The following is a 27297-nucleotide window of genomic DNA, read 5'->3' on the forward strand; positions in this document are numbered from 1 at the left end:
ACTACTACTATAAATCTACTACCACCACCACCAACTACTACTACTACTCCACCACTACTATAAACATATAAATATATATAAAAAAATATATTGCTGGGTCCCCAACAAATAACAATTTCCAAAAAATAAAAAAACTCCAACTTTTAATTTTTCTACTACATGTTGTTGTTATTGTTATTGTTGATTTAAAAACAAAAGCTTTGAACCATTGTCTCCATACAGAAATCTATCGCCAACACATCCCGGCATGATACCATTAGGTACACCCATGCGTATACCAGGTGCTCCCAGAATTCCTCTACGTACACCAATGCCACGTGATTATGGTAAGTCTAAATTTCATTTTCTATTTAATTAAATAATTTTGTTTTAAATTTTATTATAAATAAGTCTTAAAAAAAAAACATTTAATTAGTTTATTTTACTTTTAAATTTTTAATTTTCATTTATAACTTTTTTTAAATTTAATTTGGTTTTATATATATAAAACAAAACTATAGTGTTTTATGTTTTTTTATAACAAATGAAACAAAAAAGAAAGAGAATTTTTTAATTTTTTTGCAGTTGACATATAAACAAATTATTATAAAACAAAATCTATTTATAACAAATCAAAAACTCAAAAAAAAAAAAAACAATTAAAAAGGTTGTGCGTATTTTATTAGTTATGTTTCAGGGCTCTTTTTTAAATTTTATAAAAATTAGGTTTTATATATAGATTTTTAGTTATTTATATTATTAATAGTTAATTTAAATATTTTAGTTAAACAAACCCTGCTTTTTTTACTTAACAAAATTTTCGTTTTTTTTTTTAATTTTTTTAGTTTATGTTTAATTTTAACACTTTAACCCTCCAAAAATAAATTGTTGTCTGCTTCATTTCTAAACTGTATATTTTATTATAATTCATATTCAGTGTTTTAATTGTAACTATTTCCAACTAAATGCACCTTTTTATATATTTTTTTAAAATTTCATTTCATTTAACATTTTTTATTTAATGTCTTGTAATCTACTTTAAACTTAACTTTTAGTCCTTATTCATTTTTTCAAATTTTTAACATTTTCTTTTGCATGCTTTATTTCCTTAACTTATTTCATTCATAAATAACTTACAAAATTTTCACCAAAATGTTTAAACAAATGAGAAATTTTTGTGTTTTTTTTTTATTCCATTTATTCAAATTTTCTTTAAACATATATAAATGTTTGTTATTTTGTAATTTAACTATAAAATTTAACCAAAACAAACAGATTTATAAACTAGAGCATTAAAAAACCATACTAGTCTTTTTTTAAAAAAATCTATATAAATGTTGAACTTTAAATTTCAAAAAATCAAAAAAAAAAAATACTATAATTTTTTTGTAATTAAATGTTGCAATTTTGTGTTGTTGTTTGTTCTCTGTGTAGCAAATGTTAAACACCCTGTATACTTATTGATGTTTTGCCGGTAAGTAAATTGTCATTAAAATTTTTTGTGTAAAAAAGTAATTCCTTAACAAATTACTTACTACTAAAAAGCACACTTTTTTTACACTTAAAACTATATTTTAAAATTTTAGGCTTTTATTTTCTGTTAATTTTTCTTTATTGAAAAATTATTATTTTTTTAAATTTTTGATTTTTATAAATGGAATAAAAAAAATTCACAATTATTTTCTTTGTTAGATTGGCTGTAGTTTAAAGAAATGAAATTTTGAAATCGTTATAAGGTCAAATCGTGTTCTGTTAGTTTTTTTTCTCTATGATTTAAACCCAGACAATATTTGAAATCCTTTAAACCCTTTGGTAATATCCTTTTAAAAAGTAAAGAAAAATACTAAGTAGCAAAACGTATCAATTTGTTTTTTTCTTTTTAATTTAATTAGTTTAATTTTTATTTTAAAAACCCCAAAAAAGTAGTTTTTAGTAAAACCAAAAAAAAAATGTGATAAAAATATTTTGAAAATTTTTACTAGAAAAACTTGACAGTTTTTGAAACGAACATAACACAAAAATTCAAAACATTTAACCTCAACAACAGAGACTACAGATTAAGCTATGCTGTATCGGAATCTGATGTCTCATCAGTTTATCGAGATATCTTAAGTTTAAAAACCCCCTATTTTTTCATATATACTAGCGCGAAGTCAATCTTATTTATGAAATTTGTTATAACGGCCAAAGGTCCCATCTATTGACTTTCAAATTAAGGCATTAACTCTATTATACCTTGATTTTAATGCCGATAGCTTCATCTGAAATTTAAGGCAAAATTTCGAGTTCATTTGACGACAAACTTATAAATCATAACTTGTCATAGTTTTTCCCATGAAATAAATTTAAACATTTAAACCTAGATCCGACTCTGGTATCCGAATTTCTACATCACATCAAAATTTCGAGATATCTCAACCTAAGGTTTTAAAACACCATCTGGCAGCTAAAATTCAAAAAGTACTATTTTCGAAAAAGTACCAAAAGCTAAAAGTGTACAATTTCAAATAAATATTCAATTCTCCGAGGACATTTTAGTACTTTTTTGATCAAAAATTAGCGAGATTAGCTAGTCCATGAACTAATCATTAGAATAAGGACTAGAGACTAATCAATAGACCATAGAAATAGAAAAATTAGCTTATAAACTAATCCACATTGAATGTACTACTCTATAGACTAGTCCAAATATAGACCAAAACTAGTCAATGGATTAGTTCATAGACTAGGCAGTCGACGAGTCAATAGATTGGTCCATTGGCCAGTGTTAGACTTTTCAATAACATAGTTTATGAATAGACTAATTCAGAGACTACTTCATAGCCCAGTTAACAGACTAGTAGATTGACTAGACTAATCAATAGATTAGGGCAGAAACTAGTCAATAGAGTCTGCAGACCATATCTAAACAAAGGACTAATCATTAGAATAGTGCAGATACTAGTCAATAGTCAATAGAGTCGGCAGACCATAGACTATCCAAAAGTTTAGTTTATATACTACTGAATGGACTACTCTATAGACTACTCTCAAAACTAGTCAATGAATTAGTTCATAGACTAGTCTAGCTACTAGTCAGTAGACAGGTCAATAGATTAGTCCATTGGCTATTCATAGACTATTCCATAGACTGTTCAATAGGCGAGTCTGAAGACAAGTCCATAGACTACACAAAATATTAGTTTATAAACTACTCCAGTTCGAAAACTAGTCTATAGATTAGTTCGTAGTCCAATCTAGAGACTAGTCAGTAGTCGAGTCAATTGATTAGTCCATTGGCTAGTGATAGACTATTCAGTAGACTGGTTAATAACCTAGTCCGTAGAATAGTTTCAGACCTGTCCTGTCAGCAGACCTGTCCATATACTAATCAAAAGATCTATTTATGAACTACTCAACAGGCTAGTCAATAGACTAATGCATAAACTAGTCAATAGATTAGTACATAGACTTGTCTGGCGACTAGTCAGTAGACCAGTCAATACATTAGTCCATTGGCTAAAGATAGACTATTCAATAGACTGGACTAAACAAAAGATTAGTTTATAAACTACTCCACAGACTAGTCAATAGACTAATGCATAGACTAGTCCGAAACCTAGTCTATAAATTAGTTCGTAGTTCAGTATAAAAACTAGTCAGTAGACGAGTCAATAGATTAGTCCATTGGCTAGTGATAGACTATTCATTAGACTGGTTAATAACTAATGCATAAACTAGCCCTCAAAACTAGTCAATAGATTAGTTCATGGTCCAGTATAAAGACTAGTCAGAAGACTTAGTCAGTACACAATACACTGGCTAGTGATAGAATATTCATTAGATTGGTTAATAATCTAATCCGTAGACTAGTTTATAAACTAGTCCATAGACTAGTAGATAGACTAGACTAATCAGTGGAATAGTACACAGACTAGTCAATAGTCGAGTCAAAAGACAAGTCCATAGATGAGTTTATAAACTAGTTAACAGACTCCTACATATAATAGCCAATGGACTAGTTCATAGACTAGTCTAGAGACTCGTTAATACACTAGACAGTAGTCTATTCAATAGAATATTCCATTGACTAAACTATAGAATATCCAATAGACTGGTTTCCATAGACTACTTAATAGACTAGTTCATTGAATAAACAAACTAATCAAACGACTATTATTCACTAGAGCAGTCAATAGACTAGACAATAGATAAGAAAGGCCGAAATGCAATTTGACTTCTACCTATTTTTATCACATTTTTTATATATTTTTTTTAATTAATATTAATTTTATTTTATTTAACAAACCAAATCTTATTAATTTGTTATTATTTTTTTGTTTTTCCCCCATTTTTTTTTTCTTTGGCCTATATTATTTTGCACTTAAAATTTATTTTTTACGATACGTTTGCCAACAAAAAAAAAAAAAAAAACCAAAAAACTCCAATTTTCTTCCCTCTACCTTAAATATATATTTTTATAGATTATGATTATGACTTTTATGGTTATTCGGATTATCGCGGTGCTGGCTACAATGATACGTATTATGAAGATTTTTATCGTACCTATGAAGGAGAATATTTCTTTGATTATCCACCCGGTGCTGTGGCACCACTACCGCCACCTATAGGCGCTAGTGGAGCTGCTGCAGGTGGTTTACCCAGAACAACGCGTAATAATGTGGTGGGTTTTTAATTTTTCTTTAGTTCTTTTTTCTTTGTTATATTATTACTATTACGTTTAGTTTATTAGTTGAGTTTTGTAATAATTTTTTTCCAAAACTTCATTTTTTTTAAATTTTTATATAAATTTTTATTAAAATTAAATTAATTAATTTTTTTCCAAATTTATTTTATTTTTTTTATATCTTAAACCACAAATTAAAGTTTATGGATTATAACTACAACCACCAAAACTACCAGAACCACATATTAAACATCATAAAACACTTTATGAAAATTATTAACAACAAACGTTTGTCTACTACACCACATTCTACTACTTCATTCTATCTAAACAGGATTCTGTTTATTCTACATAAACAATTTATAAAATTAAAACAAAAATTTTTTGGTCTTAATTTCAAAATTTTATAAAAGAAAAAGATTTGTTTGTTGCTAACTTTTGTTTGTTTAATAAATAATTTATTTTTGTGAATTAAAAAAAATTGACAAAGCATTTACATTTACATTTTTATAACCATTTTATACCGTCAGTCAGTCAGTCAGTCATGCCGTCAGTCAGCTAATTTTCCTTTTTTTTTATTACAATACATGGTCTCTAACACTTACCATAGTTCCTATTTCATTTTGCTGTTTTTATTTTAATTATTATGCTTTATTTTTTATTTTTTGCGCACATTTATTTATGGCTTTTTTTCATTTAACCGCTGCTTTGTTATTTTTTTTAATTATTTTTATTTTATTTGCTTTTAAGTTTTTTTTGTTTTATTTTAATTTTAGTTTTCTTTGTTAAATATTTATGTTTTATTTTAAGTTTTCATTTATAAATCTTTTAAAACGTATTTGAGCTGAATACCAAAGTGCTATTAATTTAATTTTATTTTAATTATTAGTTTTGTTTTTAATAAGGATTTTTATTAAATTATGAATTGTTATAGAATTGCAAATGTATTCGGAAGGCATAACAAGGGATAAAGTTTTTCTTCTATACAACTATTTGTTATTAAGATAATATTTTGAATCGTTTCAAATGTGTCTTTTCAAAAAGTCTTAGTCAGATTATACCTTTCTAGATGGTTAAGCTGTGCTAATTTCGAATCTAAACTCAAAATTTGAATGATTCAATATTTATTATATAGTCAATAGATAAAGCTTTCACATGATATAACATTACACGATACAAATTTATAAACGTCCTAAATAGAGTCTAAAATTAGTTTTTTTCAATTTCCTAAAATATCTAACATTTCTTGAAAACCACATGTCATAGAGAAATTCTGAGTACAGATTCGAATTCTGCTTAGTCCAATCCTTTAGAATTGTATATTTTATTTTAATCCCTGGATTTTGGCAAATATTACCAAAAGCGTTTCTTAAACTGTTAAGCAAATGTTGTTTTTCATATTTCATTAACAGTTTCAATTATGCCTTAAGGTATGCTTTGCTATTTATACAATTCATATAGTAAATAAATAGTTTTAATTTGCTTTAAGTTTTCTTAATTACTTTACGCTTAAATTGAATTATTTTTTTAATAATTCTTTAAAAGAGAGGAGAAGTTATAGTATGAAAAGGAAAAGTTTAGCAATAAGTTTGAAATAGAAAACCTAAAACTATGTGTTCATTGATATTCATTACAATTACAATTTATAAAGATTTTTCGAAGTTTGAAAATGCTATTAAACTTGTTCGAATTTTGTAAAAAATATTATAATTTTTAAACAATCTTGTAATAATATTACGAATCTTAACTTTTTGATTCAAAATTTCGATATTTTCAAACATCGAAATATGTGATAAAATTAAATGGTTTCACCTTATTGATTTTAAATATTCATTAAAAACTAATATTTTAGTACAAAATTCGAATTTCGAAATTATGTTCGAATTCCGAACTTAATCAAAAATTTAAAATTTTATATGTTTTGTTAATAATATGATAAACAAATTATATTTTCATTAAAATTTTAAACTGTTTTGAGCTGTTTTTCGAACATCGAAATTTGTAGGAAAAATTAAGATTTTTCACATTTTTGATTACATATTCATTGAAAACTAATATTTTAATAAAAAAAATCGAATTTCGAAATTATGTTCGAATTTCGAAATTACATTCGAAATTTTCGAACTTAATCAAAAACATAAAATTTTATTTATTTTATTAATAATGTGAACAAAAACCGTATTTTCACAAAAATTTTAATTTTTTTTTTGTTTATCATTTTCGAACATTGAAATATTGAATAATTTCTAGAAAAAAAGTATTTTTGGTGCCTAACAACATTTTCGAACATGAAAATGTGAAATAAAATTAAGATTTTTCACCTTTTTGTTTGGATATTCATTGTAAACTAATATTTTGCTAAAAAAAAATAGAATTTCGAAAATAAGTTAGAATTTCGAAATTACGTTCGAAATTTTCGAACTTATTCAAATTTTATTTATTTTATTGATAATATGATAAAAAATTGTATTTTCATTAAAATTTTGAACTTTTTCGAGCATAACAACATTTTCAAACATTGAAATATTGAATAATTTCTAAAAAAAAAAGAATTTTTGCATTTTCGAACATCGAAATGTGAAATAGCATTAAGATTTTTCAGCTTGTTGTTTCGATATTTATTGAAAACTAATATTTTACTAAAAAAAATTCCAATTTCGAAATATTCGAACTTTTATTACAAAAATTTTTATTTTTTATGTTTAATAACATTTTCGAACATAGAAATCTTTAATAAATTGAATAGAATTAAGATTTCTTTATCTATTTTATTCAATAGTGGTAAAAAACTAATAATTTATAAAAAAAATCCAATTTCGAAATAATGTTCGAAATTATGTTCGAAATTTTCGTACTTATCGAAAATTAATTTATTTCATTAAAAATATGAACAGAATTTGATTTGTTACAAAATTTTCGAAATTTAATAGCATTTTCGAATATCGAATTTCGGAATCTTTATAAAATTAAAAGAATTTTTATTTTTTTTTAACTTTTTGATTCTATATTTGATGAAAACTAATATTTTACTACAAATTTCGAAATTATGTTCAAAATTTTCGAACATCGAAATGTGTTTTGAAAACTACTGTTTAAGTACAAAGTTTGATCGAAAATTTTAAATTTCATTCATTTGTGAGTTTTCACTAAAATTTTAAACTTGTTTAAACTTAAAATAACATTTTCGAACTTCGAAAATTTTTAATAAATTTAAGAAGAATTTTGATTTTGTAAGTTTTTTATTTAATATTCATGGAAATTTAATATTTTACTACAATATTCGAATTTCGAAATTATATTCGAACTTAATCAAAAACTTTAGAATTCGATTATTTTATTAAAAGTATGAACTTCGAAATCTTAAATTAAAGAAGAATTTTGATTTTGTAACTGTTTTGATTTGAAATTAGATATTTTACTACAAAATTCGAATTTCGAAATTTTCGAACTTAATCGAAAGTTTAGAATTTGATTATTTTATTAAAAATATGAACTTAAAATTTTTAAATCAAAAAAAAAAAATATTGATTTTGTAAGTGTTTTGATTCAATTTTGATTGAAATTTAATATTTTACTACGAAATTTGAATTTCGAAATTATATTCAAAATTTTCGAACTTAATCAAAAACTTTAAAATTTGATTATTTTATTAAAAATAAAAACTTCGAGACTTCGAAATCTTAAATTATAGAAAAATTTTTATTCAATATTCATTAAAATTTTCTATTTTACTAAGAAATTCGAATTCCGAAATTATATTCGAAATTTTCGAACTTTATCAGAAACATTAGAATTCAATTATTTTATTAAAAATATAAACAAAAAATAATTTTTCTATAAATTTTATACTGTTTTATTTTTAAAAACATGTACGAACAACGAAATTTTGAAATTTGTTTAACTCAATTTCTGTTAGAATCTAAATTTTCATCAAAAATTCGAAATTAAAATTCGAAAATTGCGAACTTACTGGAATATTTTATATAAAACTTTATACATTTTACTTTAAGCTAAAGAAAATTGTTTCGAAAATTTTGAAATTCAAACAAGAAACAGGATATAATTTACTTTTTTAAAACTTAGTTTAAAAAACAAAACATTGGACAATTTTATAAAAATTTCTTGTTATTAAAACAATTTATTTGCTATTCATACTATAACTACTTCTCCTTCTTCTTAATGCTTTGTATATGCTTTTACTGTTTAGAGAAAATATTATTATTTTTTTAATTATAAATATTTAAATTTTTATTTAAATATTAACCAAATTCAAACAAAATGTGTCAATCGCAAAATTTTCTAAATTATATTTATAAATTATAATAATAATGTATAAAAAAATGCCTTTAATAGTTTATGAATTAAACATTTAAGTTTTATTTTAAGCTTTTTTATAAATTTTTTATTTATTTCTCAAAAAAATAATCGATTTTCCAAAATTTATATTAGGAGAAGAAAAAAAAGCAACCAATTTATTGTTATTTTTTTATATAATTTTGTTTTCTTATTATTTTGTTTTTTCTCTCTCTCTATTATTATAATTATTATTTACAACGTTAACAATTTAAACAAAAAAATAATAATTTCATTTTAAACACTGAAAAAATCTAACGCGTTCATTTTCGATTTTGTTTTTTTCTTTTTCTTTTTTCTTTTTTTTTATGTTGATACTCGAAACTCAAATATATATATATATATATAAACAAATATATAAAATGAAAAATCGTCTTAAAAAAATTATATATATGTTCGTCAAAACAAAAACAAACTACCATGTAAACAAATTTATTTATTTTCCCCAAACAATCAAATTTAATTGAATAATTATTTACCAACAATTACCAATATTTTTAATTAATTTACAAATACCAAATAAAACCCTGAAAATCTGTTCTACTATTTATGGTCTCTATATGAAAAAAATCTTTACCAAAAACAAAAAAACAACAAAATTATGATTGATATAATTCCTGTGCTCCCCATATTTTTTTTTGAAAAATAATAATATAAAAATATTATTTTCCAAACTGCAACAAAACTCTCTCTTTTCTCTCTCACCCAAATATGAATTTTTTTTTAAACCCTCCTACCCCTACAAAATTTATTTATATTGAATACTTTTTTTCATTTAAACTAAATTTTAAAACAAAAACTCCAAACAATTGAAAAAATATTTGTAACGTTTTATAAATTTAAAAATCAAAAACAACAAAATTATCTGAAAAATACTTGGCGATCCATATATATATTTTAAATAATACGAATATTAAATATGGTCAAAATGGATTTAAATGGAACAACCACCACCACCACTCACTCAATCAACTACGGACCCAAAAACAATGTTAATGTTAAACAATGGATTTATATAACAATAACGAAATGGTAACCTAATGATGATAATGGTAATGATGATGATGATAATGATGACTTCTGCCCTCTACTTAAATTTAATGGTGTTAATTTTAACCTTTAAATGGTGATGATAATTATGATGATGTTGCAAACTTGATGCTTGCTACATGTTGCAAATATTATTTTTAATATAAAATAATTTTGTATATATGTATGTGTGTGATAATGTCAATCGTTGATGACAATGATTATCATACCGATTTATGGATAAATATGTGTGTTGGGTGTATGTGTACGCTGATTTTTGTTTTATTAACAATTATGAAGGGGGTTGGCCGTGGGCGTGGAATCACAGCGCGTGGCCGAACCGTTGGGCTCCGTGGCAACATCAATCGTCAGGGGGCCCCTCAAGCGGCGGTGGTGGCGGCGGCGGTGGCGGCTCAACGGGGGGCCACCGTTCAGGGGGCTCTGCAAGCAACCGGGGGGGTCCGTGGGGTGGGACAAATTCGTCCCAGCGCTCGTGGCACTCAGCACGCCAAACCGCTACAAAATTTACCAGGTGAGAAAAAACTTTAAAAACAAAAAACAAACAAAAAAAAAAAAATTACAAAAAAAAAACAAATACCAACCTTGTCTCTACTTGTCTCTCTCTTAATAAAAAAAAAATAATAATAATAAAACCTTATTTTGTTTTACAAATTAATAAAAAAAAAACAACAATTTGTACAAGAAACCAAACAAATTCCTCCCTCCTCTTCAAAATGTTAAAACAAAATACACAAACACTTTTTATTTAAATACTTTTATGTTGTTTATTATCATTATTTTACTCTATTTTTAACTTTATTATTATGATTATTAAAAAAAAATTTGTTTTTATTAAGCTCTACTTTTTAGATTTAAAACAAAAAAACATTTTTTTTAATTATTTTTATGTTTCTTTTTTATTATTTTGTGTATTAATTAGTTATGAATTTTCATTTGTATCTTAAATTTTAACTCTTAATAATAATAAAAACAATAAACATAATAAATACATGCCTACATACATACACAACAATTTACTACTACTACTTACTAGTACTAGTTCTACTCTCTTCTCTTAAGGTCATACATTGAAAGGAATGTAATCTTGAAAAACAAACAAAAAATTCAAGAAATTTTACTTTTTATGATTTTATAGATTTTTTAAGTTATTTTGTAATCATTTCGAAATATTTGTGTAATAAATCATCTTTGCAAACACAAATTTCAAAGTTTTTTTTTAGGATTATTTTTATAACGAAATCATGAATCTTTTTGTTTCCTTTAAAAGTCTATTTTTTACTATTTTTCATTAAAATATCTGTGATTAAGAGTTCATTGATTTCTAAATAGTTTAAAAACTTTTCTAAATTGCTTAAAAACTTTTTAAATCATTTGAATTTAAAGTTCACTGCAATTTGTTCTAGTGTTATCTAAAATAGTGCACCTTTTGGCAGATTTAAGCTCCATTTTAAATTCAGAATTTTAAAAATATAATTTTGTGAATGAAATTTTTAATTTTTTTCGTACTCCATAAACGCGCATGTTATTTACCATTCATTAGATGAATACTATAACATGTTAATATATTTTATTTAACAGAATTCCTAGAAAGTTTTTCAATTTTGGAGATTTCTTATAAAAATGAAATCTAATTTTATAATATTTCTTACATGAAATAAAACATTTTTCCAAATAATTGAAATTCTTTAAGAAAAAATTGCAAATTGGGAATTCAATTTATTAGTATTAAAGAAAAAACAATAACTCTATATGTTTACATATTATTTTAGGCATAATACATTTCATTCACTGTAAAATGAGTGCGTCAGATTTGGTAATCTAATAGGTGACACTTTCCATTGTAAAATCTTTATATTTTGGATTACAAAATTCTTAATTTCATTTAGTTTTTACATTTATACGATCAAATCAACTCACTATAAAATGATTCTCTGTAAAATGATATCTTAAAATTATTTTGAAAATATTGTAACAATTAATTCACTGCAAAATGATAACATTAAAAGATTTGATCAATTTTTAAAATTATTTCGAAAATTCTGTTCAATATATTAAAAAAAATCATAAGTAATTTATTTCAATACTAAAACTAGTATCATTGTTTTAATAAATCAATTCACTGTTAAATGATAACATAAAAACGATTTGTAAGTTCTCTGCAACTTAAAATGATTTAGGAAATTTCCTTTAATTTACTTTTCAAATTCATTACTAAATCTATCATTGTATTAATAACATACAATTCAATCACTGTTAAATGATAACATAATACGACTCTCGGCAACATAAAATGATTTAGAAAATTCCCTTTTATTTACTCTTAAAATCTGTTTGATTACTAAATATTTCATTGTACTAATAACATACCATTCATTCACTGTTAAATGATAGCACAAAAATTATAACACAAATTTGTCAGTTCTCAGCAGCTTAAACTGATTTAAAAAATCCCCTTTTATTTACTTTTCAAATTCATAAGTTTTATATTTCTCAACTCATAAAATGATTTGTTAGTTCTCTGCAACTGAAAATTATTTAGAAAATTGCCTTTAGTTTACTTTTCAAATTCATAACTTTAATCTGTTTCATTACTAAATCTATTTTTGAAATAATAAAATACAATTCATTCACTGTTAAATGATAACATAATACGATTCCCTGCAACTTAAAATTATTTAGAAAATCCCCTTTAATTTACTTTTCAAATTCATAAGTTTAATCTGTTTCATTACAAAATCTATCAATGTAACATAAAATTCATTCAGGTCAAAATGATAACATAAAACGATTTGTTAGTTCTCTGCAACATAAAATGATTTAGAAAATTCCCTTTAATTTACTTTTCAAATTCATAAGTTTAATCTGTTTTATTACTAAATCTATCTTTATATTAATAAAATACAATTTATTCACTGTTAAATGATAACATACAAACGTTTTGTCAGTTCTCTGCAATTCAAAATGATTTAGAAAATTCCCTTTAACATACTTTTCAAATTCTTTAGTTTAATCTATTTCATACTAAATTTATTATTAGTAATAACCTACAATAAATTCACTGTAAAATGATAACATAATACGAGTTTTCAGTTCACTGTAGGATTAAATCAATTCGAAAAGTTTTCTTAAATTAAGTTTTAAAGAATCATAATAAAAGAAACATTGTTTTGCTGTCACAAATACAACTAATATATTGGTAAATGATATACAAAAAAACATTCGTCAATTCACTGTAAACTGATAACGTAAAACTAATTTCAGTTATTTCTCTCAATTCATTCAACTTTAGTTTTATTAACACATAAAATTTATCATTTAGTTTTATAAATTTACATTTAGTTCACTGTGAAATGATAACATAAACGATTTTTAACAAAAATTCTTATCAGATAAATTGCAAACTTTTGATATCTAATCAAAGTCTTCACATCATCACAGATTTTAAAAATTCTTAATTCAGACTTGTTTTAAATTAGAATAATATGACTTCTTTTTAAAGATGACAAAAGAAATTCATGATTTCATTTCATATTTAATATAATATTTGATTTTTTTTACATATAATTGTAAAAATTTTTAATTAAGATAATATTCCTTTCAATGTGTTTATTAGAATTTACACACTCCTTGAATTGTCAATTAAATAAATGTAATTCTTTTTTTTAACTCTATACCTAAAACTATTCTTTAAACTTACTTTATAACCTATTTTAATTACTACTACTCTTAATTAATTAAAATTAATTATAATTTTTAAAACATACTTTTACTGCTAAAAAAGAGATGTTTTTTTGTTTTTAAACATTGTTTATTTTTTTCTTTAATTATAAACAAACACCTTCCAACCCTGTGTAAAACTATTAAAATTAATTAATTGATTAATTTCAATAACCTTTAACTTACTGAAGAAGAACTTATTACACTGTTAAAAATTGCCTAAGTTGAATTATTGTTTATTTAGTTAATGAAAAAAAAGAAAATCAAATGTTTGTTTTTTGTTTTAATTAAAAAAAACTAATTTTAAAATAAATAAAAAAAGTAATTTGTAATAAAATTAAACTTTTCATTTGAAATTTTTTTCTTTTTAATAAAATTTTCTTTTTTTAATTTTAATGACAATTAATGTCATATAATTTACTTAATTTTATTTTCATTTTTAAATAATTTTAAGTTTTCTTTTTCCAACTTTTTTTGTACTTGTCTTAAAATGAAATAAATAAAAATAAAGTAAATTTTTTTGAAAAATGTTAAAAAAATAAAATAACTTATTTTTTTTTTTGCTTTTTAAATATTTATTAATATAAATATATTAGGTGTTGTGGTTGTTGATGTTTTTCTCTCTTTCTCTCTGTTAATTTTAAAAACAAAAAACATCAGGCATGGAAAATTCAATACTTAGTACTTTTTAATATCGAAAAATACCGCGGTAGTCTAGTTAATAGACTAGTCTATAGCCTAGTATTCTAGTCTGTAATCTAGTCTATAGTCTAGCATATAGTCTATTCTATAGTCTAGTTTATAGAGAAGTCTATAGTCTAGTCTATAGACTAGTCTACAGTCTAAACTTTAGTCTAGTCTACAGTCAAGTCTAGTCTATTGTCTAGTCTATAGCCTAGCACATAGTGTAGTCTTTAGTCTTGTCTAGTGACTAGTCCATTGTCTAGTCTATAGTCTAGTTTACAGTCTAGAATATATTCGAATGTATAGCCTAATCTATAGCATTGTCAACAGTCTAATCTATAGTCTAGTCTATAGTCCAGTCTATAGTCTACGGTATAGTCTGTAATCTAGTCTATAGTCTAATATATAGTCTACTCTATAGTCTAGTTTATAGAGCATTCTATAGTCTAGTCTACTGTCTAGTCTATAGTCTAGTCTTTAGTCTAGTCTACTGTCTAGTCTATTGTCTAGTCTTGCCTAGTCCATAGTGTAGTCTTTTGTCTGGTCTAGTGACTAGTCTATTGGCTAGTCTATAGTCTAGTTTACAGTCTAGAATATATTCTAATCTATAGCATAATCTATAGTCTTGTCAACAGTCTAATCTATAGTCTATTCTATAGTCTAGTCTATAGTCTAGTCTATAGTCTAGTCTATAGTCTAGTCTATAGTCTAGTCTATAGTCTAGTCTATAGTCTAGTCTATAGTCTAGTCTATAGTCTAGTCTATAGTCTAGTCTATAGTCTAGTCTATAGTCTAGTCTATAATCTAGTCCATAATCTAGTCTATAGTCTAGTCTATAGTCTAGTCTATTGTCTAGTCTATAGTCTAATCTATAGACTAGTATATAGTCTAGTCTATAGTCTAGTCTATAGTCTAGTCTATAGTCTAGTCTATAGTCTAGTCTATAGCCTAGTCTATAATCTAGTCCATAATCTAGTCTATAGTCTAGTCTATAGTCTAGTCTATGGTCTAGTCTATAGTCTAGTCTATAGTCTAGTCTATAGTCTAGTCTATAGTCTAGTCTATAGTCTAGTCTATAGTCTATAGTCTAGTCTATAGTCTAGTCTATAGTCTAATCTATAGACTAGTATATAGTCTAATCAATAGTATAATCTATAGTCTAATCTACAGTCTAATCTATAGTCTGTTCTATAGTCTATTCTATAGTCTATTCTATAGTCTAGTCTATAGTGTAGTCTATAGTCTAGCCTATAGTCTAATTTATAGTCTTGTCTACAGTCTAGTTTAGAGTCTATAGTCTGGTTTATAGTCTATAGTGTAGTTTATACTCTAGTCTATTTTAGCGGAAAATTAGTTTGGTAGTTAGTACTTTTTCAAAATTTGAATTTTCCATGTCTGAAAAACTTACTTTGTGTTTTGTGGTTGTAATTTATTTCTAATTAATTTTAAAAAATATAAAATTTAATTAAAGCAAAAAAGCATGTTTTTGTTGTGATTTTTTTTTAATTATTTTAAGTAAATATGAAGCAGTAAAAGTGTTTTTTATGTATAAAACAATAATTTATATTTATTTTACAAAAACAAAAGAAAAATGTATTTTTTTTATGAAAAGATCTAAGAAAAACTACAATTATTTTTTCATACTCTCTCTCTCTCTTTCGTAAAACTATCTTTCACTTTCTCTTCTTGTCATATGGATAGTCTTGTTATGTTGAGTGTGTGTATGATAAGTGTGTGTGTTTTTTAATTAGAAAACACTTTTTTTATTATAAAATAATTTTATAAAAAAAAGAATCGATTAGTATTTAAACGATAATAAAATTTGTTTATAATTTTTTTTCTAATTAAAATATTATTTTTTTTTATTAAACAAAAAACTATGTATTTTAATTGTGTTTTATTTATCAATTTTTTTGTTTTATTGAAATCCCTAAAAGCCCTTTCCTGTGTTAGTTATCAATTTAATAATAAATAAAGAAATCCTTACAAAAAACCAAAACAAAACTTTTTGTTTAAACAACATAATTTTGTTGTTTTTTTTTCGAAAATTTGTTGTATAGGTTTTCTTCCAACACAACCTTTGAAAAGACGTTTTGTATATATAATTTTTTTAAGATAACAAAAAAAAAACATAATTACAAAATAATACTATGATAAAGCAACAATAGTTGAAATTTTGTTTTGACCCTATAAACTTGAAAATTATAAAAAAATAACAATGATTTGGCCTTAATTTGTTTTTGACCTTATTATTAATATAATACCACTTATACATATTTATTTTGGCTTACAATTACAAATAACTTAAGTCCATTTTTTTAACAAATACAATTAGTAAAACCTCTTTAAATTGTCTTAACCTAACCTGTCAAAAACAAAAACTAACCTTAAATTTGTTTTACATAACCTTAAAAAAGAAAGAAATTTGAATTATATGCAGAATTTAAAAGGTTTAAACTAATTGTATTTTATTAACAAAAAATACTTTTAAATATAAAACAAATCTAAATTATTTTAGTTTAATTCTTATTAAATTGAATTTTTTTTAATATTAACAAAATAACACATTTGAAATCTAGAAAATCTAAAAAAATTACCTTTTTATAATTAATTTAAATCCTTTAATATTAAATTTAAATTTTCATGTCATAAACTCATTAACAGCAAAAACAATATTATAATAAAAATCCCAAAATTTTTAAAAAATTTAAAATTTTTTAAATTAAATTCTATTTTTTATCATTTTTTTTGCTAATATAAAAATTAAAATTTATTTTAACTTTACCACACTTTTTTCTTAATTTTAACTGTTTGTTTTTTTCAAATGCTTTTTTGCTGAAAGTTTTTTTTTAAATAATAGGGGTTTTTTGAAATAATCTCAAATTGTTTTTACTGTCTTTTATTTTTATTATTATAATTATTTTTGTTTAAATACTAATCGATTCATTTTTTTTAACATAAATTATATATTTATGTATATTTGTTTACATACATACATAGCTACCGAAATCTTTATATATTTCATAAATATTTATTCTATGTGTTCTATATCGTATATATATTTTTTTAAATTTCAATATGAGAAGAAAAAATAATATTGTGTTTTTTTATACAATTTTCTTTTGTTTATTAAATATTATATTTTTTACACCCTACACACTGATTTGCCTTGCAGTTGAATTACATTTTTTTTAATTTTTTAAATTCAATAAATTGTTTGGTAGTGATTATATACAATTTTATTTAATTTAGTTTTTTTATTGAAATTTTCAAAAGCAAAAAATTAATTTATAAATATGTGCTAAAAATTTAACAGAAATGTATAATTTTGTTATACAAAAACAATATGCCCAGCAGTTCGGTTGTACAGTCCCTACCCCCAGCCACCGACTGCCTAGGTGACTAGCTATTTTAACATGAGCTCAATCGTAACCCCATAACTTACTAAGAGAGACAAAAAGCTTAAATTTGTTTTTTAAGTGTCCACTCTCCGCTTATATAGGGGACACTACAGTGACGATTATCTTCACCCTCATTTACAAAGAGTACATCCGTTACAAAAGACGAATTAGTGTCAACCAGTTGGTTAGACGTTAACAATTAAAACTCTATATAAGGGATTCCGTAATATTGTTCTTTGAGTACATTTTATCATAGAAAAGTATCGCAGTTTCCCCGATGAAATATTAAGAACATTTTTATATATTAAACTTTTTCATTAAACTATTTATTAATCTATTCCACATACTAATATATTGGTACATAGACTTGATTATATATTAGTCCATATATATATTATATATTAGTCCATATATAGTAATTTAACTAGTTCATACACTAGTTCATAGACTATTGTATAGATTAGTTCACAGTCTGGTCCATATAAGAATTCATAGTTTAGTCCATATGCTACCCCATAGATTAGTTTATTGATTATTCCATAGATTAGTTATAAAACTTGTCAATAGACATGTCCATAGATAAGTCCACAGTCTGGTCCATATAATAATTCATAGATTAGTTCATATGCTAGTCCATAGACTAGTCTATAGATTAGTTTATTGATTAGCCCTGGTCAATAGATATGACAATAGGTTACTTCATATTCAATAGACTAATCCATGGACATTTCATACAATAGTCGGGTTCAAAAAAATTAACCCGTAGACTATTATATAGATAAGCCCATAGGCTAGTTCAGAAATTAATCCACTGATTATTATATAGATCGGTCAATTGACTTGTTGATAGATTATACCTGTACTAGTCTATGTATTATTCTATAGACTATTTTACAGATCAGTGAACCAACTAGTCCATAAATTAGTCCATATATTATTTTATAGTTAAGTCCATAGACTAGACCATTCGCCGCTCCATAGATTGGCTCATATACATATAAGGCAATAGATTAGTTCACAGACTAGTTCATTGAATAATCCATCATTTACTCCATATACGAGTCCATAGTTCAAAAACTCTAATCAGTAAACAACCTGTGTAAGGGTTGGTAAGAGGATGTATACTACATTGAATACGAAGAAATACACCTAGGCCACTATCGGGCCTGTCTTGTAAAATGTTCGTGAGGGATGTTATATCCGAAATAATATGACTACAAAATATTTGGATCTGATTTCGAATCCGAACATTCAATTTTTGTTTTTGTTAGTGGACATAATCCTGTGCAACGACTCAAAATACGTACCATGATAATGGCTTCAGACTTGCTCATTTTGAGGACACTTAGGATGAACCTAAGGAGAGCAGGACGAGGTTCTATTTCAAGAGGCGTTGGGTGCTAAAGTTTCCGTTAAAGCTTTCTTTCAATCCAATACGGTCTTATATTTAACCTTATCACCTGATATCTCCCTTATTGCCTTCTGTCGGTAAATATGTTAACCCCTACTGTCGCCATATTTATAACTACTATTGTAATTAGGTAGTCGGTAGTGTATATTTTTGTTTCAGGGTCTTCATACAAATGTCGATCCTTTGATCAAAATTTTCAAATACATTCTGGAAATTATCGAGTTTATTATGTTAATTACGTCATGGGTTTTGAGTTTTCAATCGATGCTATTGGATCTGCACGGAATCTGTAATATATGTATCTCCATTTAGATATAGAAGCATGTCATAAATATGTTGATTATACCGAAATCTTGATAACATTTTCCACAGGTCTGTTTTATGTATCTAGAAATAGTCCTTAGTACGGACCACATTTGACCTGACGTCCACATAAGGTTCTACTCAGAAAATTACTTTAAAGTACATGGGGTTCATAAAAAATGACACTATCCAATCAACCTAATATAATTCCTCTTACAGAAAATCAAGCGGAATTATTTCGTATACTGATGGTCGTATAAATATCGAGGTTTTATAATAAATTTGGTTAAATAACGAAAGGATTGATGCATATATAGTCCACCTTTCGGTATAACCGAACTTGTTTATACATTTAGGGAATCGGTCGATTCGGTTCAGACTTATATTTATATAGTGTTTTATAGCTCCGGGTTAAACTTTCATGATTAAAAAGAAGCTGCTATCACCCGATTTCTAAAAATTTATAGCACATATTTATATATTGAGATTTTATTACTATCTTAGTTTCCAATATTTTTTTAACTTTTATGTTAATTTTTTGTATTAATTTATCGAAAAAATCTAGCGTCGATTGGAGTCCACGCATAAACCCAATGAACGTAATCTAAAGAATCATTAAAAGATACCCAATCAAGCAAAATTTATAACCAAACTTTAATCAGAATCAAGAAACCAGAATTTTTTTCATTCGATAAATTCAATTCCCATCTGTTCAGTTCAGTTCAAAATACATATTTTTCTTCATATATCGTTTTCCACATTAAATAATTTATGAAATTTGTTAAATAAATTTTTTGTTTTATGTCCTTGTTTTTTTAGTTATAGAAATTTTCTTTTCATTTCCTCTCACATCCCATATTTTTTGTTTTAATTTTTCATATTATTTTATGTAATATTATTATTACTATTTTTTATTATTATAATATTATAAAATTAAGTTTGTTTTTATTACTGTTTAATTGTCAATTATTAGTACGCGTTTTAACCACGTCTCCCTTTTAATATAATTTTTTTTTGTTAATATTCTTCGTACAAAAATTATTTTTCCAATTTCCAAAAACCTTAAAAAAAATTAAATTTTTTTTTTTGTTATTTTAAGTTTGTTTTTTTAAATTAATTTTTAAATCATTTTTGTTTACAAAATTTTGTATAAAAGAAATTTCAAGAAAATAAAATTGAGTCTTGTGTGAAAAAGTTCATTTATTTTAATTTTTATTAAAGTTTTTCTATAACGAAATTTTTAAGTTTTTTAAATTTTTTTGTAAAAGTTTTATTTTTATCAAAGTTTTTTTTAAAGGGATTTAAAGGTATAGTGCGGCTTTTTAATGTTAATTTGTTGCATCATGTTTTTAAATAAAATTATTCAAAAAATTTATTAAAAGCCTTTATTATTTCAACAATTGGTAAGTAATAATTGTTGTTTTTGTATAAAATATTTAAAAATGTGTAAAATTATTTCGAATTTAAGTTTATAACATATATTGGCTAGAAGCTTTTAAGAATGTTAAATAATAGGTTTTGAAATGAACGATTCTTTTAGTAGTCCTATTAGGGCAATTGTTTAACTAATATTCAATAGAATTTTGAATATAGAAAAGCTCAGCTCTTTCCATATTTGAAATGACCCCAAAATATTTCATATGATTATACTCCTAGATTGTAAGAGCTTGCGGTAAAACTTGTGATAATTTTGTAATGATATCATGCTTTAAAGTTAAGCATGATATACTACCTTCAAGTCTCCTGATTTTCTGGAAACACTTTCTGAGTTGGTTAAATTATGTCCGTCTATCCGTCCATTCATCTGCTTTAAGATAATATGATGAATTTTGGCATATATACGGTTCTCTTGACACAAAGACGAAACCTATTGAAAATGGTTGAAACCGGTATATTATTTCACCTAATTCCCATATAACCTACCTCCCTTTGAAGTTCATAATTATGTTAAAAATGTAGAGATACTATCACAAAAATCAGTACAACTTGATTGGTTAACGTGATAGTTCACTGTACGCGAACGGTCCAGTAAAGTCAAAGAGACTCCGTTTTGACATCAGTATAACTTAGTTTTATAAATGTCTAAATAATACTGCCGCTTTTTAGGGGCTTCATTTGACCTTAGGGCCCATATGAAGACTACTGGTGTAGGGTATAAAATGGTCATAGACTAGTCAAAAGACAAGTCAATATACAGTCAATAGACTAGTAAATAAACCAGTCAATAAACTAATTCACAGACTAGTCCAAAGTCTAGTACATTTACTAGTCCATTGACTAGTCAATATACTTTTCTACTCAGCATACTAGTCCCTAGACTAGTCTATTGACTAATACTTAGTCTGATCGTCGTTGCTCTACATCTAGAAACACTTTTCAAAGCTACTGATAAACAGATATGCCATCTGATCGTGCTTCAGATGATCGACACAGAAGAAATCTCAGTGTAAAATTAAAAATTTTGAAACCCCTGTAAAAAGCTCGTGGATTATTTCATTGTCTAGTTCTTAAACTAGTTCATAAATTAGTTCTGAGATCGATGGATGTCATGTTTGATCGTCATTGCTTTACATCTAGAAATATAGCCAATGATTAGATGTGCCATTTCAACGTGTTTTCGTTGATCAACACAGAGAAGACCCCAATTATCTAAGATCAGATTATCATTGTAATTCTTTGATCATTTAAGACTTGTCCCATTTCGTTTGTAATTTCTGATTTTCCGACACTATAAAGCTAGAGAAGTCGACGTAGCGATTTCTGTCTGTATGTTTGTTCAAAAACATGTCTGATCGTCATTGAAATTGACAAATGATGATCAGATATGCTATCTCAACGTGTTTCAATTGATCAACTCGGAGAAAAGTTAAGTTTTCATGAGAAGAGTATTTATCAGTTTGTAATTCCGTTTGTAATTTTTACAACAAAATTTTCTGAACCTATAAAGCAGTCTAGTCTATAATCTAGTGTATATTCTAGTCTATAGACTAGTCTAGTCTATAGGCTAGTCTATAGTCTACTGTATATTCTAGTCTATAGGCTAGTCTATAGTCTACTGTATATTCTAGTCTATAGACTAGTCTAGTCTATAGGCTAGTCTAGTCTATAGTCTAGTTTACAGTCTAGTCTATAGTCTACACTATAGTCTAGTCTATAGTCTAGTATACAGTCTAGTATATAGTCTAGTATATAGTCTAGTCTATAGTCTAGTATATAGTCTAGTCTAGTATATAGTCTAGTATATAGTCTAGTATATAGTCTAGTATATAGTCTAGTCTATAGTCTAGCATATAGTCTAGTCTATAGTCTAGTCTATAGTCTAGTCTATAGCCTAGTCTATAGTCTAGTCTATAGTCTAGTCTATAGCCTAGTCTATAGTCTAGTCTATAGTCTAGTCTATAGTCTAGTCTATAGTCTAGTCTATAGTCTAGTCTATAGTCTAGTCTATAGTCTAGTCTATAGTCTAGTCTATAGTCTAGTCTATAGTCTAGTCTATAGTCTAGTCTATAGTCTAGTCTATAGTCTAGTCTATAGTCTAGTCTATAGTCTAGTCTATAGTCTAGTCTATAGTCTAGTCTATAGTCTAGACTTTAGTCTAGTCTAGTCTATAGTCTATTCTATTATCTAGCGGAAAATTAGTTTAGTACTTTAAAACCTAAAAAGTACTATTTTTGTTATAATTTAAATCTGTCTGTAAATCTTCTGTCTGTCTGTCCGCATGTTTGTTCAAAATAATTTTCTTTATCGTCAATAATTCTTTCTTTCGAGTAGTTTGATATTGGAAGTCAGCAGGATCGGTTCTCAAATAACGATGATATGTACATATAATTTACAGAATTTTGAACATATTTCGGATGCCTTTCGGAAAGACCTGTCATATGAAATGCGTATCGTATATCCGGAAATTTTTTATATATTTTTTTCAAATTAAAAAAGAAAATTAGTTTTTAATAAAAAAAAAATTCTTCAAAAAATTTAAAAACATTTTTTTTTTATTTAAAAATATTAACTGAAAAATTATAAGTAACAGTATAACTTGCTATAGTTCAAAGCTTCTAGTCAATAGTTGAAGATCTTTAATTATGATTTTAAAACTTTATAAAACTTATTTCTTTTATATAAAAATTTCGTTATAGAAAAATTTTACATTTTTATTTACATACATAACTTTTAAAGATTTTGTTTGGTTTTATTAATTTTTTTTATCTTTTATATAATTTTTTTTAAATAAAATATTAATTATAAAAGAAAAATATATACTATATTAAAAACTAAACAACAACAAAATTTGTTTCAATAAACTATTAATAACTAAAATAAATTATAAATAACAATAAAATTATATTTTATCTCTTTCTTTCTCTCCTTTTTTTCTCTTTGTAAAAAAAATATAAACAAAAAAATGCTCTCTTTTTTTTTTTGTTTAATGCTTCTTTCCAAAAACCAAAACAAACACATTACACCTTTACAACACCTGATGGTGACAACCCTGAAGTAGTAGTCGGTAAACGTAAATTTGATGGAGGTCACCAAAATCCAGCAGATATTAAGCGACGTTACCCAGGCGGTTTAATAGGAAATGGCGGCAGTTGGGGCAGTTTACCACTACCACAACAACCATTAGGCACTAATGGTGAACAATGGTATACGGATACGTTTTCAACTTGGAGTTAAAAAAACTAAATTTTCAAAAAAAAAAAAAATTAACAATTTTTTTTATTTTATAACAAAATTCAAATTCAAAACAAAAATTATTATAATTAAAGCTAAAAAACACACACACAATAAACTCATTTTATAGAAGAAGTAAAGAAAAACAAAATTAAATTAAAAATAATAATAATAATAAAACAAGCAATACTTATGGACAAAATTATTAAACAAAAATAATAAAACAAACAAAAAAAAATGTAGTAGAAAACAATATTTAACAGGCGTCCCTTAACAAAAAAATTTAAAACAAGAAAAATATTAACAAAAAAATTTACAATTTTATTCTTAATTAACAAAACAAAAAAGTGTAGTTCTTAATTAAACTCTTAATTCAAAAACAAAATAGTAAAAGAAGTACGAAAAACCGCTTAATTTTTTTCTAAACAAAATATATAAAAAAAAAAAAAATTACAAAAAAAAATGCACGTTCTTTTTTATTAAAACTAGTTATAAAAAAATAAATAAAACAATAAACAATTTTGACTAGAAAATACAACAAAATTTATATAATTTTTCTTCTAAGTTGCAAAAGAGTTCAGAAAAATTATTTATAATTTCATTTCATATTAACAAATGTTTGTTTTATTATAAAAAAACACTAAAACTTTATAAAATATTTAAAAGAAAAAATTTGTAAGCAAAGCTTAAACAAAAAAACAAAATATTTCAAAAATAAAAAAAATTATAATTAAATTTAAAAAAATTAAAGGAAATTTTGAAAATACAAAAAATAATGACTGAATTCAATTGAAATTGAATTAAAATTAAAAAAAAAACAATTGATTATAAAGTAAATTTTATAAAAAAAATAATTAATAGTAGACTTTTTGTATGATTGAAATTAAAAAAACTAAAACTTAAGCAACAACTAAAATAATTATTAAAAACAATATACATTAATTGTATTGAAGTACAGGCATGTCTAATTATTATATAATTACACATGCTAATTTTAACAAAAGTTTTTTTTATAAAAATATTTAAAAAAAAGAGTGAAATTAATTAAAAAAAATTGTTTTCTAAAGTTTTGAATTTCAAATTTTGTTTAATGTTTTTATTGTCCCAAGAAAAATATATTTAAGAAAATTAAATTTGTGTTTAAATTAAAAATTATTTTGTTATTTAACTTTTATTAATTATTAATTTCAATTATCAAAATTCTTTAAATAATATTTTATTGTAAAACATAGTTTTGAAAATAATTTTTTATTTTAATACAAATAACTAACCTTCAGGCTGGGGAGTTAATGATTACATAAAGTAATTCATTAATTGGCCAATTACAATTACTTGTAATGTGTAATTGACCAGTAACTAATTACAATTAACTAATTACAATTATAATTCAATTACAATTACCTGTAAATAAAGTTTTTCCTATAACTGTTACTTGTAATTGTAATGAGTTAAATAACTCATTTATAAGAGAAAAAGTCTTAATTACAAGTAATTGTAATTAGAAATTCTTCAATCACAATAACATGTAATTGTAATTGCAAACTCTTCAATTGATTGGCAAAACTTCCAGTACAATTACAAGTTATTGTAATTGACCAAAATTCAATTACAAAGTAATTGTAACTGTTATAACTTCAATTACAATTATTTCATATGTAATCATTAGTAATTGCAAACTGTTCAGTTAATTGGCAAAACATAAATTACAATTACAAGTTATTGTAATTGACCATAATACAATTACAATGATAAGTAATTGTAATTGGTATAACTTCAGTTACAATTATTTCAAATGAAATCATCAATAATTAAAAACTGTTCAATTAGCAAAACTTCAATTACAATTACAAGTTATAGTAATTGGCCAAACTTCAATTACAATTATAAGTAATTGTAATTCAATTACAATTATTTCATATGTAATCATTAGCCCCTAAGCCTACTAACCTTTTTATTTAATATTATCTAAATTTTGTTAAACTCTTTTATTTTTGAAATTTCAAGTTTATGTTTGTTTTAACCCAAAACTCTGCTGTAATTGTAATTATAAATTGAAATTGTCTAGACATTTTTTTTTTGAAAATCAATAAATTTATTAAAAACTTTCTTAACTGCTGGAAAATATTTGTCTTGCTTTAATAATTTGTTTAAATTAAAAGTTAACTTAATATAAATACAATTATAAAAGAAACAAGTTTGTTATAGAAAGATATTATTTAAAAAGTTTTGTTAACTAATTTACATTTTCTAGAAAAGTTTACAAAAAATTTTGGTTAGATTGTCAAGTTTTATAGGAAAATTATACAAAAACTCAGAAAAACTAAATTTATTGGAAAAGGAAATAATGAGTTTAGAAAATTTTAAAAGCAAATTATTAAAAAATTATTTTCTAAAATATTTTTTCCAGTTACAACAACAATTCAGTACATTTTTAATCTATCACCAATCAAAATTTCACATGAAATATGTTTCCTATTTCTATCATACGATGGACAAGTTAGTTCAGGTCAAAATGATTTCCAGTTGCTAAATTTCTGTATGAATTCCAATGAAACAGCTGTTTCGGACAAAATCAACTATTGTGAATGAATTGTAATATCACGATAGCAAATTTCTCGGCGCGGGTAATGAAAATTTCTTTTTCTATCATACAATGGACAAGTTAGTTCAGGTCAAAATGATTTCCAGTTGCTAAATTTCTGAATGAATTCCAATGAAATAACTGTCTCGATCAAAATCAACTATTGTGAATGAATTGGAATACCACGATAGCAAATTTCTTTTTGCAGGATATGAAAATGAAGATTGATGATTTTAGCTTGAATTTGTAAAAAAGTCCAAATTTTTAACAAAATTATTTACAAGAAATCCAAAATTCTCATTTTTAAAAAAATTTTGGAATTTTTTCAAACAAATTTATTTTATTTCTCAAAATTTTGTATTTTTGACAAAATAGAACAGTTTTGTTTAATGTAAAGATTTTTAACAAAATTTCCTTAAGATAAAACAATTTTTTTTTAACTTTTCAAAATTTTGAAATACTTATAACAAAAACACTTTTT

At 24.4% G+C, this 27297-nt stretch overlaps 1 protein-coding gene across 1 annotated transcript in view; it reads left to right on the forward strand.

The window, feature by feature from the left end:
- LOC119601339 (heterogeneous nuclear ribonucleoprotein Q) overlaps window positions 1-24330 on the forward strand; it is a 41152-nt gene extending 16822 nt beyond the window's left edge. The window contains exons 9-12 of the mRNA XM_037952191.1: window positions 223-326; window positions 4443-4642; window positions 10328-10559; window positions 24060-24330. Of these exons, the coding sequence (XP_037808119.1) occupies window positions 223-326; window positions 4443-4642; window positions 10328-10559; window positions 24060-24238 (715 nt within the window). The 3' untranslated portion in view covers window positions 24239-24330. The remainder of the gene's footprint in view (window positions 1-222; window positions 327-4442; window positions 4643-10327; window positions 10560-24059) is intronic.
- Window positions 24331-27297: the final 2967 nt, after the last annotated feature.

The sequence above is a fragment of the Lucilia sericata genome, unplaced genomic scaffold (genome assembly GCF_015586225.1).
Source record: "Lucilia sericata isolate MDLA Ls3-8-SP2 unplaced genomic scaffold, ASM1558622v1 Contig000158F_arrow, whole genome shotgun sequence".
NCBI lineage: Eukaryota > Metazoa > Arthropoda > Insecta > Diptera > Calliphoridae > Lucilia > Lucilia sericata.